The sequence below is a fragment of the Helobdella robusta genome (genome assembly GCF_000326865.2).
Source record: "Helobdella robusta unplaced genomic scaffold HELROscaffold_8, whole genome shotgun sequence".
NCBI classification, from domain to species: Eukaryota; Metazoa; Annelida; class Clitellata; order Rhynchobdellida; family Glossiphoniidae; genus Helobdella; species Helobdella robusta.
This window is the reverse complement of record NW_008705459.1, coordinates 921,650-937,405: the sequence shown is the minus strand read 5'-3', so window position 1 is coordinate 937,405 and position 15,756 is coordinate 921,650. Positions and strand designations below refer to the sequence as shown.

Below are 15,756 nucleotides of genomic sequence, written 5' to 3'. Positions count from 1 at the left end.
AATGGTTGAACTGATAGTTAGTATTTTAAACACAAAAGAGTAAAAACAGTATGGTTTGATAGCAGCCACAATGACATGTCACGATATCATGCTTAAACACTTTTGCTCCGTTAACTAGTTTTCGTTATCATTTTATACTATTGCCTTGCATGCTGTACAGTTTTCTCGTTTGTTAGTTTCTGAATTTTTTCAAAAATAATAAAAAAAAGTTTGCGAAATGCACAACAACGGCGGATGACTACTTGTGTAGAAACTCCAGTTGTCGCGCCACAAAAACAATTAGGTATGAAAGTATCTACAGCCGTAGCCAAATGGCGTTGACAGATTGTATTTTGGTAAGATTTTTTTCATTGTTTATAAAAAAAATTCATTTGTTTAAAAATTTAAGGTCACGTTTTTCTGGTCTATGAATGACATTAGCCAGGGTACGGTTGCGTCAAGAACACATTAGCTGACTGGTTCAATTTAAATCGCGATTTATTATCAATTTGGTTTCCTAGCGGGGAAATCAACAATTGATGCAATTCACATCCTTCGGCAACTGCAAGAGAAGTATCTCGCAAAGCATCAACAACTATCACACATTTTTGTAAACCTTGAAAAAGCATTTGATCGAGTTCCCCGTGAAGCAATCAGGTGGTGTCAACGTCGACAACTCATTCCAGAATATCTTGTTCGACTTGTGATGGAAATGAATACGAATACTTAGACTTTCGTCAGAACAACGGTTGGAAACACAGATGCATTTGACATCGGCTTTGGAGTTCACCTAGGCTCGATTTTCAGCCCACTGTTATTTATAACTGTGATGGAAGAAATCACAAAACCGATACGCATTGGTGACATTTGGAATCTAATATATGCTGATGATATCGTTTCAACAGACACGTTTGAGCAGAATGCAGTACAGATGTCTAAAGATTGAATCATCAGACTCTTCGATCATGGATTCAAAGTCAACATCAGCAAAACCAAAGCAATGAACACTGATGAACCCATCCAATCCAAAGCTACTGGACAATGGCCCTGTTCAGTTTGTAAAACTGGTGTAGGTAATAATTCAATCAAGTGTCAGCAGTGTAACAAACGTTGTTCAAAACGTTGTCAGCAGTGTAACAAAGGTTGTTCAAGTGCCAGCAGTGTCACAAACGTTGTTCAAAAACAATTGGTACTTTATATAAAGTGTCCAATTTTGTTTGTCCTGCTTGCATCAATCCACAACAACAAATACAAAATAGCAATGTTTTTGAAGTCATTAAGGTAGAGAAAGTCACATCGTTTCAATATGTAGAAAATGTTCTGGATTGTACTGGAACAGCTGAAGCTGCCGTTCGAGCACGCATACGTGCAGCCTGGAATAAATGGCATCTCCTTGCCTCTATATTGATGCTGCGATCAAGACTTTATAAATCTGTGAACAACAACTTCAACGAACCGACATTAAAATGCTCTGATGGATACAACAAACTAGTCTGAAGGACCACATCAAATCAACCGAAATCTTGCGTCGTGCCGGTATAGATGATATATAGGACGAATGCCGCAACACCGTCTGCGGTGGTTTCTTCATGTCAAACGAAGTGGAAACAGTGCCATAGCTTCTCTTGCAGATGTTGAAATACCTGGCAACGTCCCAAAGGCCGTCCAAAAAAGTCCTGGTCGCAAACAATCGAGCGAAACATGAAAGTTCTATATTTAAATGAAATGGATACAACTGATCGTCTAATTTGGCGCAAAAAATTGATGGCAAAGAAAACAAAGTCCTACCTCGGGGAACTGGGTCTCTGGACGCTAAACGAAGATTGATTGATACACGTATACTGTTAAATTTGATCAAACATTTTTAAAACATTTTTAGTTTTTCATTTTCTGTGTCAACCACTGTATTGCCACTGTAACACCGGTCGTTTGAAATGTTGGAGTTTTTCTGCCTAATTAATTTTTTTAGTAATTCTTTTATATCTATTGTTTCACCGCTATTTTACATGATTTGTTTATACACATAAAAATTATATTTTTCGTTTACGTTCATCCTTTATTCCTAACCTTGAAACTTAGCCCAAACCAATCACATCATATTCATTTCTTTCCAATTTATATTTTATATGTATCTGTCTGTCTATTCGAATGATTTGAAATTCCGAATTCTAATTGTGAAATTCATCATTTTTCTTTTTATCTTGTTATTCGAGATTTATGCTCTTCTTGAAACTCAAAAACTATGGGGTAAGCGTGTACAGTACATGAAAAATTAATTGCAACTAAGTTAATTAGGAACGATATGTAAGCAACTTTGCATTGTAAAAATCGTACAGTAAATACTTATCACTGTACACATTTGTTCATTTGTAATAACACACAACAGAAATCAATATGATTTTAAAATATGATTAATTTCCAAAAACGTACGATTACAAAAAAGCAATCCTTTAATAGATTCCGGTGTAGCCTTACTACTACAAGAAACATTTTTTGATGAACAGCTTCCATCAGTGGCACACCAACCATCTGCGCAAAGACATTCTTTGGAACAATCTTGACCATATTTTTTATTTAGGCACACTGTTGATTTAAAATTTAAGTAAATTAGATCATAAATTTTTTTCAATTTGTATGAAAAAGGCGTTTTAATAGCTAAAGGATAAATCAAAAAATTATTTATTATATGATTTTAGTACGTTTCTAAAACGTTCAATAGATATCAACCTAATGAATTTTTTTTTCATGTTTTTTTATGCAAGCTAGTCTTATTGTAACGATAAAAATTAATTTCTTATTTTTTTTATTATATATATAGGCCGATAGCATTTCATTCCATTAGCAATATCAAAAATACTTCAGACGAAACCTGAATATAGCGAATGAAATTTAGCATCTTCTCCTCCGCAAATCTCTCCGTTGTCACAAGATACTTTGCATTCATTTTCATCGCAACGATTAGGTACCGATCTATAGCAATTGCAACGCGTAAACTTCTGAATAATATTAAAATTAATAACCTTTTATAGACAAGTGATGTCAGCAAATACTTAAATTTATTTTAATAAATAATTATTTTATAACTAATTAAAGTAAAGTCTGGTGTTCCAATCTTCAAACATCTGTGCTTCATTCCTGCATTCTGCTCAGACGTGGTTGTTAAAACAATATCACCAGCATATATTAGATTCCAAATGTCACCAGTGCGTATCGGTTTTGTGATTTCTTCCATCACAGTTATAAATAACCGTGGACTGAGTATCGAGCGTTGGTGAACTCCAACGCCGATGTCAAATGCATCTGTGTTTCAAACCGTTGTGCTGACGAGAGTCTAAGTATTCGTATACATTTCCATCACAAGTCGAACAAGATATTCTGGAATGAGTTGTCGACATAGACTCCACCTGATTGCTTCACGAGGAACTCGATCAAATGCTTTTTCAAGGTTTACAAAAATGTGTGATAGTTGTTGATGCTTTGCGAGGTACTTCTCTTGCAGTTTCCAAAGGATCTGAATTGCATCAATTGTTGAAAACCCCGCCAGGAAACTAAATTGATAATTTCCGATTGTGATGCACGACGTTAATCTTCTCTCAATGAATTTCTCGACAATTTTCAGGGAGTGTTCTTACAGACGTATACCCTCAATTTGATGAACAATGGATACAAACGCCAACAACTGCTTGATTTTCTACCCGACAAATTCACCATCAAAAGACCGCTAAGAAAACTCTTTTCATCAACAAAATCATCGCCAACATCAACACCTCTCCTCTTTTCTTCAAACGCCACAACACTACAACTTCAACGTCAATACCCCCGGCTCATCTACCTCAATCGCTACTCTACAACTTCAACATCAACCCTCCCGGTCCATCAACCGACGCTCCTCACCTAATTATCCCAATCTCATCAATATCAAACTTACCCCGACTTAAAACCCAGCCAAAATCACCCCATGTCATCATCCACCCACTGTTTACATTTGAATGTCACAAAAATTGTCAAGCCACATGCTAATGAGCATTTGAAATGTGATGTGTATCATCTCCACCCTGACATCATTATCATTACCGAATTATGGCTAAGGCCAGATCACCCTGATAGTTTGATCGCAATAGATGGCTACACACTTCAAAAAAGACCGCTCTGGCAGGAGGCGTGGAGGAGGAGTTGTCATCTATTTGAAGTCATCTATCTCATCTCAAATTCACATCGTTTCGCCTCATGCTATCAATGATGCACTGAAAACCCTTTGTCTCAAGTGCTTTATTGACAGTGAACCATACTTCATCTGCGCCATTTATCATCCACCTAATCATCCATCATACGAAGTCTCCACCTTGATGGGTTACATCGATGAACTCTCTAACACTGCGTTGGGGAGCGGCTCAAAACTCATCATTGTGGGTGACTTCAATCAACTCGACCATCATTCCATCCTTCAAAAAGGTCTACATCCTATATTCTTGGGTCCCACCCACCAAGGTTACCACCTTGACAGAATATATGGGATTAAAGTAAACCTGGACATCACTTACACTTATAGGTCACACGTTTCAACACATCATCTTAGGATGGTTGCTCCTCCTCCACCTCCACCAACTAACTCAACATCGAGAAACAACACCACGAGGAAAGTCATCTCATTTCGCCGTCGTCATCTTTCACATTCTTTTCACATTCTTGCCTTCAACATCTCAACAACATCGACATCATTAATATCTTAGACTTCAACATCACCACCAACAATACACTACAAGCAATTTTTAATAATAACACTATTAATTTTAATAATATTAAAAATAACAATGATAATAATAGTAATAATATTTGTAATAATAATAATAATATTAACAATTGTGCTACTATTACAAGATCAGTTTGCATTTCGCCTTTCAGGTTCATCAACATCCGTGATCATCTCTCTTACTTCTAAAATAACATCTTTCATTAATTATAAAAATTATGTTCATCTTATTGAACTTTTCTAAAGCGTTTGACACTCTCAATCACTTTTCACTTTCAAATAAGTTGGCCTCTCTTCTTCTACCTGACAACATTTAATTAATTCTACTTTCTTTAGCTCTACTCTTTCATCTACTCGATCTATTGATTCTAGCGTAGTTCAAAGTTCTGTCCTTGGACCATCTACCCTTATCATCAATGCTTTTACTCTCAAAACATTTCATAGCTCTAATCACATCATCAAATAGGCTGACGACACCTACCTTTTTATCCCATCATCTAACTCAAACACCATCCAATTAGAACTCGATTCATTAAATACATGGTCAAAACATCTGTTACTTAATCTCAATAAATCATTCAAACTCATCATTCACAAAAGTCGTAAGAAAATAACATTACTTCCAGAACACCCATCAATCACTCGCACAAGTCAACTAAAAATATTAGGCATCACATTCACCGCCACACTTAATATAGCACCTCATATCAATCACATCATCACAAAAGGCTTTCAGACATTTTACGCACTCAAAATACTCCTCCCACATGGTCTCAGAGGCTTCAAATTATTCGACATCACTGAATCACTCTTAATCTCAAACATCAAATATGCAGCTCTCCCCTGGTCTGGTTTTGCTACACAACTTCAGCAACTACAATCTCTCATCAAAAAACTAATCCGCTTCGACTATCTACCTGCATCATATCTTACCGTCACTCAGATATTCAACACACTCGATTCAAAAATAACAACAACCACGTCATCCATCTTTTTCTACCACCAATTAAAACTACAACACACAACTTTCGTCAACGCAAACATAACTATCAACTCGCCACCCAATCTACATATCAGGAAGAGACCTTCATCACAGGACACCCTCAAACATATACACATTCAATAAAACTTTATCATCCACACAACTAGTTTTTATTTATCGATCAACTCACTAAGTCATCATCTAGTCTATTAATTTGCCTTTTTATGCCATTACTTCATGTTATTGTCAATTTATTTTATTTTCTTTTATTTATTTTTTACTATATATTTTATTATATTTTATTACACTTTTCATGTTTAAACATTCTTCTTTCTTCGTTTTTTTTTGTTTATTTACTTATTCGTTTAATTTTATACTACTGCCTGCATGCTATAACAGTTTCTGCGTTTGTCAGATCCTGATTTTTAAAGAATGATAAAAAAAAGAATCTGCAATAGGACATAAATCATCCGCATAGAGTAGCTCCCATTGCAAGCCAACACGCAAATCCTTCAAAAGAACCTCCAAAACAATAATAAACAGCAGAGGGCTGAGCACCGAACTCTGATGTAAACCAACTTTCACTTCAAAACTATCACTCTCCCCATTGTTGTCACGTTTTTGTACATAGCTCTAATAACTGTCACAAGCCATTCCTCAACTTCCATACTTCTCAAGGCCCACCACACTACTTCCCTAGGAACTCTGTCAAACGCTTTTTCAATCAATCAATCTTCGTTTTGCGTCCAAAGACCCGGTTTCCCGAGGTAGGACGTTGTTTTCATTGACATCAACTTTTTGCGCCAAATTAGACGATCAGTTGTATCCATTTCATTTAAATTTAGAGCTTTTATGTCTTGTTCGATTGTTTGCGACCATGTCACCAGTGCGTATCGGTTTTGTGATTTCTTCCATCACAGTTATAAATAACAGTGAACTGAGAATCGAGCCTTGGTGAACTGCTGACACTTGATTGAATTGTTACCTACACCAGCTTTACAAACTGAACAGGGCCATCGTCCAGTAGCTGTGGATTGGATGGGTTCACCAGTGTTCATTGCTTTGGTTTTGCTGATGTTGACTTTGAATCCATGATCGGCGAGTCTGGTGTTCCAATCTTCAAACATCTGTGCTGCATTCTGCTCAGACGTGGCTGTTAAAACGATATCATCAGCATTTATTAGATTCCAAATGTCACCAGTGCGTATCGGTTTTGTGATTTCTTCCATCACAGTTATAAATAACAGTGGGCTAAAAATCGAGCCTAGGTGAACTCCAAAGCCGATGTCAAATGCATCTGTGTTTCTAACCGTTGTGCTGACAAGAGTCTTAGTATTCGTATACATTTCCATCACAAGTCGAACAAGATATTCTGGAATGAGATGTCGACGTAGACTCCACCTGATTGCTTCACGGGAAACTCGATCAAATGCTTTTTCAAGGTTTACAAAAATGTGTGATAGTTGTTGAAGCTTTGCGAGGTACTTCTCTTGCAGTTGCCGAAGGATGTGAATTGCATCAATTGTTGATTTTCCGATTGTAATGCACGACGTTAATCTTCTCTCAATGATTTTCTCGACAATTTTCATGAAGTGTTCTAATAGACGTATACCCCGATATGATGAACAGTTCAATGGATCACCTTTGTCATGCTATAATTCCATTCAGTCGGCATTGAGCAATTTCTCCACACTTCACGACAAAGTTGTAGTAACGTTTGGATACCTGCAGTACCAGATGCTTTGATAATGTCATTTGTGAGTCCAGAGGGCCTTGCTGCCTTTCCATCCTTCATAGCTTTCAGAGCTTCTGTAAGCTCCTCTACAGTGATGTCTGAAATCGGACCTTCGATGGGTGGAGCGTCAAAGTTGACATTGATAAGTTTTGCTTCATTTAACAGACGATTATTCTCTCAATTGTAACTTGATCTCATCTTGTTCAAGAACCATCTCATTTTTGTCGTATTTGATACATGAGGCACCAACTATGCCTTTTTTCGTACGCTTTGCTTGTTTTGCTATACCATACAGAGATTTCACTTGTTCACCTTTGTTTTTAGTTAGTCACTCTCGGCACTGATCTGTCCGTGCCAGTGCGTCTTGCATAGTTGTTCTTCTCCCGGAAAATGTTATGGTCATCAACAGACTTTGATTTTTGCCATTGCTTGTATGCAGCTTTCTTTTCAGCTATTGCACTTTGTACACTGTCATTCCACCACCAAGTGTTCCGTTCATGCTGACGTTTTGTACCACTTTTCCCACAAACTGTAGTGGCAGCGTTTATCAAAACGGTTTTGTATGTACTCCAATCTGTACTGGCCTGCGATTTCTGTTGAAATTTGCTTTTCAGTTTCCACGTTTCGATTCTCCGAGGTATTTGTTTAGACTTATGTTCTGACAGTTTGACAACCAGGTCTGCCACATGGAATCTATGTTGGGCGATACATGATTTGCCAGGTATAACTTTGAAATTTTTGAATAGCCTTCGGTCTTGTTGCTAGACAGCGAAGAAATCAATTTGCGTGGCAGATGGTCCACTTTTATATGTCCAACCTCTTTTTAAAATATGTGTTCAGTAAACAAAACCCGTGACTTTCAGCAAACTCAAGGATGCGGTTGCAATCTTCATTCCGTTCTCCATAGCCAAAACTGCCATGTACGTTGCCAAACCATCTGTTTTCTCTCCAACGTGGCCATTGAGATCGCCTCCAATCAGGATTGTTTCAGATTTTGGTATTGTTGAGATGGTGTCAGAGAACGCAGCCCAGAAGTCATTTTTCATCATGTAAACGCTTTTATTCAAATTTGTCGGTTAATTTCAGTGCCTACGCCTCTCGATGCATGGAAGTCAATCAATCTTCGTTTTGCGTTCAGAGACCCGGTTCCGGTTATTTTAATGCTTACCGTACAAAAGCACGCAAGAATATGCGTTTTCTTTATTGCCTACAATGTACATAAACTTTTTCTTTAAAAACGTACCGAAATTACAATTTCAACCATACAAAAGTTATTAAATAATTGATGACAGTTATTATTTTTAAAACTTATTTTCAAAATTTCACTTTAAATCATAAATATTTTTATAATTCTAATAATTAACAGTCTTAATATACATGTTAAAATACGTGCAAATAAATGCATGAAAGTTTGTTTAATGCCTTCATGTTAAGTCTTATATGTTAAAATTCGTGCACAAAAATGCATGGAAGTTTATTTTAATGTCAATCACACATAACCATGCAAGTTTAGAGATCAAACATTCATTTATTAATTATCTTATGCATTAATTATTATTAAAAATTATTGCAATTTTCAATGTTACCTAATCTATGTTAATTTGTATGTCTCTGCTTCTCTCTCGACTTCTTTCCTTTTTTCTCCTGTGAGCTTGTAAACGAAACGGTTCGAGATTCACGTTAAAATAAAGTTAATATTTTATTACGCCTGAATTGTGTTTGTTTTATTTATTTTAACTCACAACAAGATGTCTTGTTAGTAGCAGAAGTTTTTACAAATTTGTGACCCCGACGTGATCTGAACAAAAATCCTGACGTGATATGAACGAAAATTCCACGTGATTTGAACAGAAGTCCCACGTGATTCTTCTGACGTGAATCAAAGAGTTGCCAGTAATAAATTTTTAACATGGCAGAATCAGGATTAAATGATATCGACATGATATCCATCAAGTTGCCCACCTTTATGGATACAGCATCGACAAAATGGTTTGCAATCGCTAAAGCTCAATTTCATCTCCAAAAAGTTAGCTCATCGGAAACAAAATTTTATCATATTCTATCATTGCTATCGGCAGATTTGGTTGCAAAATTATCACAGCAATTGTTTCATGATAAAAATTATGACGACCTCAAAACAGCGGTGATAACGATTTACGAAAGAACAAAACCAGAAATGTTCGCTTGCTTGATCGGAGATAATAAAATGACCGGCAGACCATCACACTACTTGCAAGAATTATTAGCAACGGCCAATAAAATTGGAGTGGGAGACGAACTCGTGCGTCCCAACAACAATTTCGCCAGTCATAGCAGCTCAAAAAGATTTCGATCTACAGCGACTGGGGAATTTAGCTAAAAACGAAATTTACGCTATGAACAAAGAAACCACGAACTACAACAACACACACTTTTCAAACAAAACGAGTTCAACAAACAGCATTCCTGATACCAACATCCCAATCAACGTTCGCCCATTATATAAAGACCAACGCACTCAAATCTGCCGAAGTCACATATATTTTGGTGACAAATCGAAAACGTGCAAACCATGGTGCAGATGGCCAAACAAAAAAAGTTTACAAATTCAACCATCTTCAAGACCTCCATCTCCAACCCAGATGAGATCACCCACAAACAACATTTCTTCACCCCAGCCGTTGGAAAATCGAGCCGAAGTCGCATCAATCGGCTCGCCTCTTTTTGAAGTTGTCGCAAGAATTGGATGCATAACATTAAAATTAATAGTAGATACAGGCGCAGCAGTCACAATCATCCCAACAAAATGGAATATCTCCAGCAATAACATTAACATTAAACTTAATGACTACCTAACAACTAACAATCAACATCACTCTACCCCAAAAGCTTACGTACCAAATGACCTTCCAAACAGTAGTCACGTATGGTTAAGAGTAGATCGAGTACGTTGTCCACTGGAAGCACCACATACAGGCCCTTTCAAAGTGATTGAACGTAACGATAAATACTTTAAAATTGAATTGTTACCAGGAAATTTTCAAAATGTGTCAATTGATCGATTAAAGCCAGCTTGTTTATCATTACCTTCAACAGCCAAAACCAGAATAAAAAACGAGAATAATTCGACAACGAACAACAAACTTTCTACAACAGATTTAACAAAACCAGCAACATCAGACACAAAATCTACTGAACCACCAGAAACAGCAACACCGATATCAGGCGCAACAACAACACAAGAAACAAGACCGACGTCAACCACATCGGAACCAACAACCCAACACTCCAGAAAAGGGAGGCGAATAACATTCAACCAACGAAATGAATATTTTTATTTTTAAACGGCTCCGCCTTTTGTGGGGGAGTATTGTAGAGATCAAACATTCATTTATTAATTATCTTATATAATAATTATTATTAAAAATTATTGTAATTTTCAATGTTACCTAATCTATGTTAATTTTTATGTCTTTGCTTCTCTCTCGACTTCTTTCTTTTTTTTTTTACTGTGAGCTTGTAAACGAAATGGTTCGAGATTCACGTTAAAATAAAGTTAATATTTTATTACGCCTGAATTGTGTTTTATTTATTTTAACTCACAACGAGGTGTCTTGTTAGTTGCAGAAGTTCGTACTAACACAAGCATTTGAGTTTACTTTAATTTAATGCCTACAATCTAAAAACTTTCTCTTTAAATTAAAAGCTTACAGAAATTACGATTTTAACCCGACAAAGTTATTAAATAATAGATGGCTGTTAAAAAGATGTTTAAATTTCCGATTTTTAACAAATATTTTCAGTATTTCACTTTAAAAATCATAAATATTTTTATAATTCTAATAATTAACAGTCTTAATAATATCAATTCACTTTTAGACATATTTACGCTTTAACCTACTCTCACTTTTACTCATCATCTCGAATATTTTTTTGCATTGGGGCACTGACGTGAAGTTTCGCCCCGTATTTTATTAATCTAATCTAATGTTAGTAAATAAATGGCGAATCTCCGATTATGCAAAAAAAAACCAATTTAGGCAACCTTGTTGAAACTGTAAAATGAATTCTGTTTACTTCCTGTGCAGAGGTCATAACATCGCTCCAAAGTGCCAGCATTCCTTTCATTACCGAGTCCTCCTTTGTAGGCCGGTACTTCAGTACAATATACAGGATACATATTTCTCGCTTCAAAAAACATTGAATATCCATTCCAAATCAAAGCAATTTTTCAAAATCATTAATTGTGAATGTGACAGCTAACCTGATATTGTTTTATTTAACATTATGGTGATACTAAGAACAAGCTCAAAATTTCTTAAGAACACCATAACTGCATCTAACCGACCGCTTATTTAGTTCATTTGACGCTCGCGTCGCTTTATTTTTAAAACCATGGCGTAATAATAACAACGGTGCGATATGACCAAAAGTTCTATAAAAAACGGTTTAAAAAATACTTAGAATAGGTATACTCGCCTTAGAACGCACCTTCACACATTTTCAGTGCGCTTTAGGATCTGGTTTCATTTTTATTTTCATGAATTCATCAAATTTTACAATTTTTACATTTTTATAGCCTATTAATATATATTTATTTATTTTTTTTAAATTTTATTCATTTTGATTATTTTTTAATTGATTTATTTCATGCATTTGATTAATATTTTTTTTTATTCTCTAAATCACTGCCAAACGGAAAGAAAGTAACATTTCAGCATATTTAATAACTTTTTTCTGGTTTCATATAGCCACGCTGATTTGAGATCGTAACAAATTATGTTATATTGTATATGTAATTATTAGGTGCAGAATAATTTTTCCAGTTAATGTTGGGAAAATTGAAATCACCCATCAAACAGTTAACATCACCTTTGCAGAGTTCTTTTATACACTGAGCACTATCGTGTGCGTATCTCTCTGCCAAAATATCAAACCCACCACTGCGGTAGTATAAAATAAAACGGTAATTTTTATTTGAGAAGGATATATCAATGGAGACTATTTCGATATTGACGGCACTGAGATAACTTTGTATTGGAATGGTGTCTTTGATGATGAAAACTACACCACCGCCACGTGTTTTACGATCCCATCAAACAAAAACCATATCTAGGAGGTAAAAACAAGCTATCAAGATCATTTGGGGTCAGCCAAGTTTTAACAACAAAAAAAATTTTCGGTTCATAAACTGATAAAAATAAAATAAGGTCATTTTGTTTTTTCTGAATGCTTCGAGAATTGGCAAGGGCAAAACGAAGGTGTCTATTTGTTGGTTTCACGAAAGGGCTGATCATTACTAGGTTGTTCAGGACCTCGAGTAACATTGTAACTGGGTGACAAAAATGTCAATTAATTCGTTGTATGTTTTTTCAATCCTTATATATATAATATCTTTGGTTGCTTTCCTTGACGAGACGACGGAGTACTATTTAAAAATTAATAAAATTTTCTGATTAAAATAATTACAACAACAATGGTTCAAATTTGAAAAATAGAGAAGTCTTTTTTCTTTTGTTAAATAAATATTTTGATAAATAAATTATATTTTGATAGCAATTTTTTAAAAATTTGTAAGTATTTCTCATAATTTCGCCGAGTAACGTCACTAATGACTAATCACACGTACGCGCAACGTAAACGAAACCAAACGTAAAAAACGGTTCAAAATTCAAAGGCACATAAATTTATAATTTGAAATGTATATAGATAATACGGTTAAATGTTTAGTTTTAAGGTAGTAGTGGTATAGAATTTGTTTTTTTTGGATTTAAGTGATTTAACAATTTTGAAATTGTTTTATTGAATCTTTGATTCAATATTTAAAAAAATTGCAAGGCAAATTGATGGCTAGTTTATGCTATTATTATATTATGTTTTTATTAGACTTTGGTTTTTAAAATACTTTATTTTTAAGCTTAAGCTAGATTGATTTGATTCAATTTCAAAGCATATTTAATTTAAAAGCGCAGGTTAATATCTTGGAATTACAGATAATTTATTATATATTATTGTGGTATATATTTATTTGTTTTTGTAGGTAGTATAGATTTGGAATTTTTGGGTTTTGTATTAAGTTTCACATAATTGAATTTGTTTAAATCCAGGATTGAATGTATTCAATTCAGGGCCTCGTTTAACATTGTAACTGGGTGACAAAAATGCTACCCAGCGTTGATTTTTTGTCACCTAGTAATGTTGATTTCGTGCCACTGGGTGACAGCAATTTTGTATTACAATTTAATTACGAGAAAATTGATTTTCAAAATTATAAAAGCTGGCCTCATACATTTATATATAAGCATAGAAATCTGATTTATCAACCAACGTCAATTAATTCGTTGTATGTTTTTTCAATCCTTATATATATAATATCTTTGGTTGCGTTCCTTGACGAGAAGACGGAGTACTATTTAAAAATTAATAAAATTTTCTGATTAAAATAATTACAACAACAATGGTTCAAATTTGAAGAATAGAGAAGTCATTTTTCTTTTGTTAAATAAATATTTTGTTAAATAAATTATATTTTGATAGCATTTTTTTTACAAATTTGAAAGTATTTCTCATATTGAATTATATATAAGAATGGCTTTATAGTGTTGACCTTCTTCTCAAGGTCAGAAAACTTGGAAGCAAACTTTTTTAGCACCAAATTGTCATTGGGTTTTTCAGTTTTCCAATCTATATTTAGCTTCTTCCCTGTTAAACTTTGTGCTACCGGCGGCAAATTCTTGTAAACATTTTTTACTGCTGAAATCATTCTATAATCTATGGCAGTTTTAATTGATTTTTAAATTAATAATTTAACTGAATTTTGATCCATTTTGATTTTATAAATGTCATTTTCTTAAAAGTTTTACAAATGTTACATTGTGCCAGGAGACACTAGACTCATACTAGTAGAAGAAGAAAGGCTTTTTTGTATTTTTATTTTGAATTTTTGACTTTTTATTTTTTAAACTGTCTAATAAATTAATGTTAAAAAAAACCCAAAAATTTCAATGTCGGTATGTTCGTTCGTGTACTTTAAAAAATCGACGTTTGTACTGGCATCGAAATTTTCTTGTTTTATCAACAACAAATAATTGGTTAATTAATTAGAACTAGATAACAAGCCACATAAATCTTTTTTTATTTTATTATTATTAGTTAAAACAGTAATGTGGAATACCATATTGATGTTACTTTAAATTTTAATAGAATTAATATATTTTTTCAATTATAATAAATATTGCTATTGAATCAAATAATTGTATAAATTTTTTTGGATATGCTGCCTGAAAATTTCTGATCTTTGGAATGAATTGAGCAGACGATAAGCAGTAAGTTAGTTTTTGAATATAATTCCTATCTTTTATTAAATTAAAAATGCCATTAAAGTGTATAGTAAATAATTGTAATGGGACATATAAAGACCAAAATATATTAATGCACAGGTAATAATATGATCTTAATAATATTTTTATATCATTTGCATATTTTATGATTCACTTGACCTCTCACCATGGATTAATAGATATAAATTTCAATAATTCATTTTTGACAAAATGCAATATGCATTACAGCATTCCTCAAAAATCACCTATAAAAAGTCAGTGGATCAATGCATTGAATGGCAGGTGTAGAGGTTTTGAAAGAAAAAGATCATATATATGTAGTAAACATTTTGATTCAAAATCCTTTTCAAAGTCAAATAAAAAAGTCACTCTGAAGAAAGATGCCTATCCAACAATATTTCCTGGTGTGGTATTTGAAAAGGCAAAATCCAAGACAACACAAACTGAGGTAATTAATTTAGTATTTATATATAATAAACAAAGGATTGCTGAAGCAATATTGATTAATTCAAACCAAATATTAATATACAACACAATAACATTGGCATTTGCCGGCTTACTATCAGATATTTAACAAATAAAACGATGAGGATTTGGTCGTTTTCTTATTACATTTTATAAAATGCAAATATGTTTTTTTTGTATTATGGGTTTATTATTATTATTAGGATGCCTTTGTTAAAATGGCTTTTTGTCATAAGAAATACAGAATATAAAGAGTTTCTTTACTTTATTGGGCATATATATATATATATATATATATATATATATATATATATATATATATATGTTGGTAATAGACCATAATTTTTACAATATTCTATAAATTCTACCGAATGTTTGGCGTTAATATGTTTGTGGTTCGTTTTTTCGATTTTCGATTTCGAGTTCAACTTTACAACACCAAAGTTAATTTTTACAACGTCAAAGTTCATCTTGACAAAGTCAATATTTCCCTATATATACAGCAAGGAGCACTGATGATGATCAT

General features: G+C 33.8%; 1 protein-coding gene across 1 annotated transcript; it reads left to right on the top strand.

Moving 5' to 3' along the window:
* Positions 1–4,100: 4,100 nt before the first annotated feature.
* HELRODRAFT_165387 (hypothetical protein) lies at positions 4,101–5,855 on the top strand (the record flags this gene model as incomplete). Its single annotated transcript, XM_009031980.1, has 2 exons — positions 4,101–4,467; positions 5,458–5,855. The coding sequence occupies 2 exons, from the start codon at positions 4,101–4,103 to the stop codon at positions 5,853–5,855; spliced, it is 765 nt and encodes a 254-aa protein (XP_009030228.1).
* Positions 5,856–15,756: the final 9,901 nt, after the last annotated feature.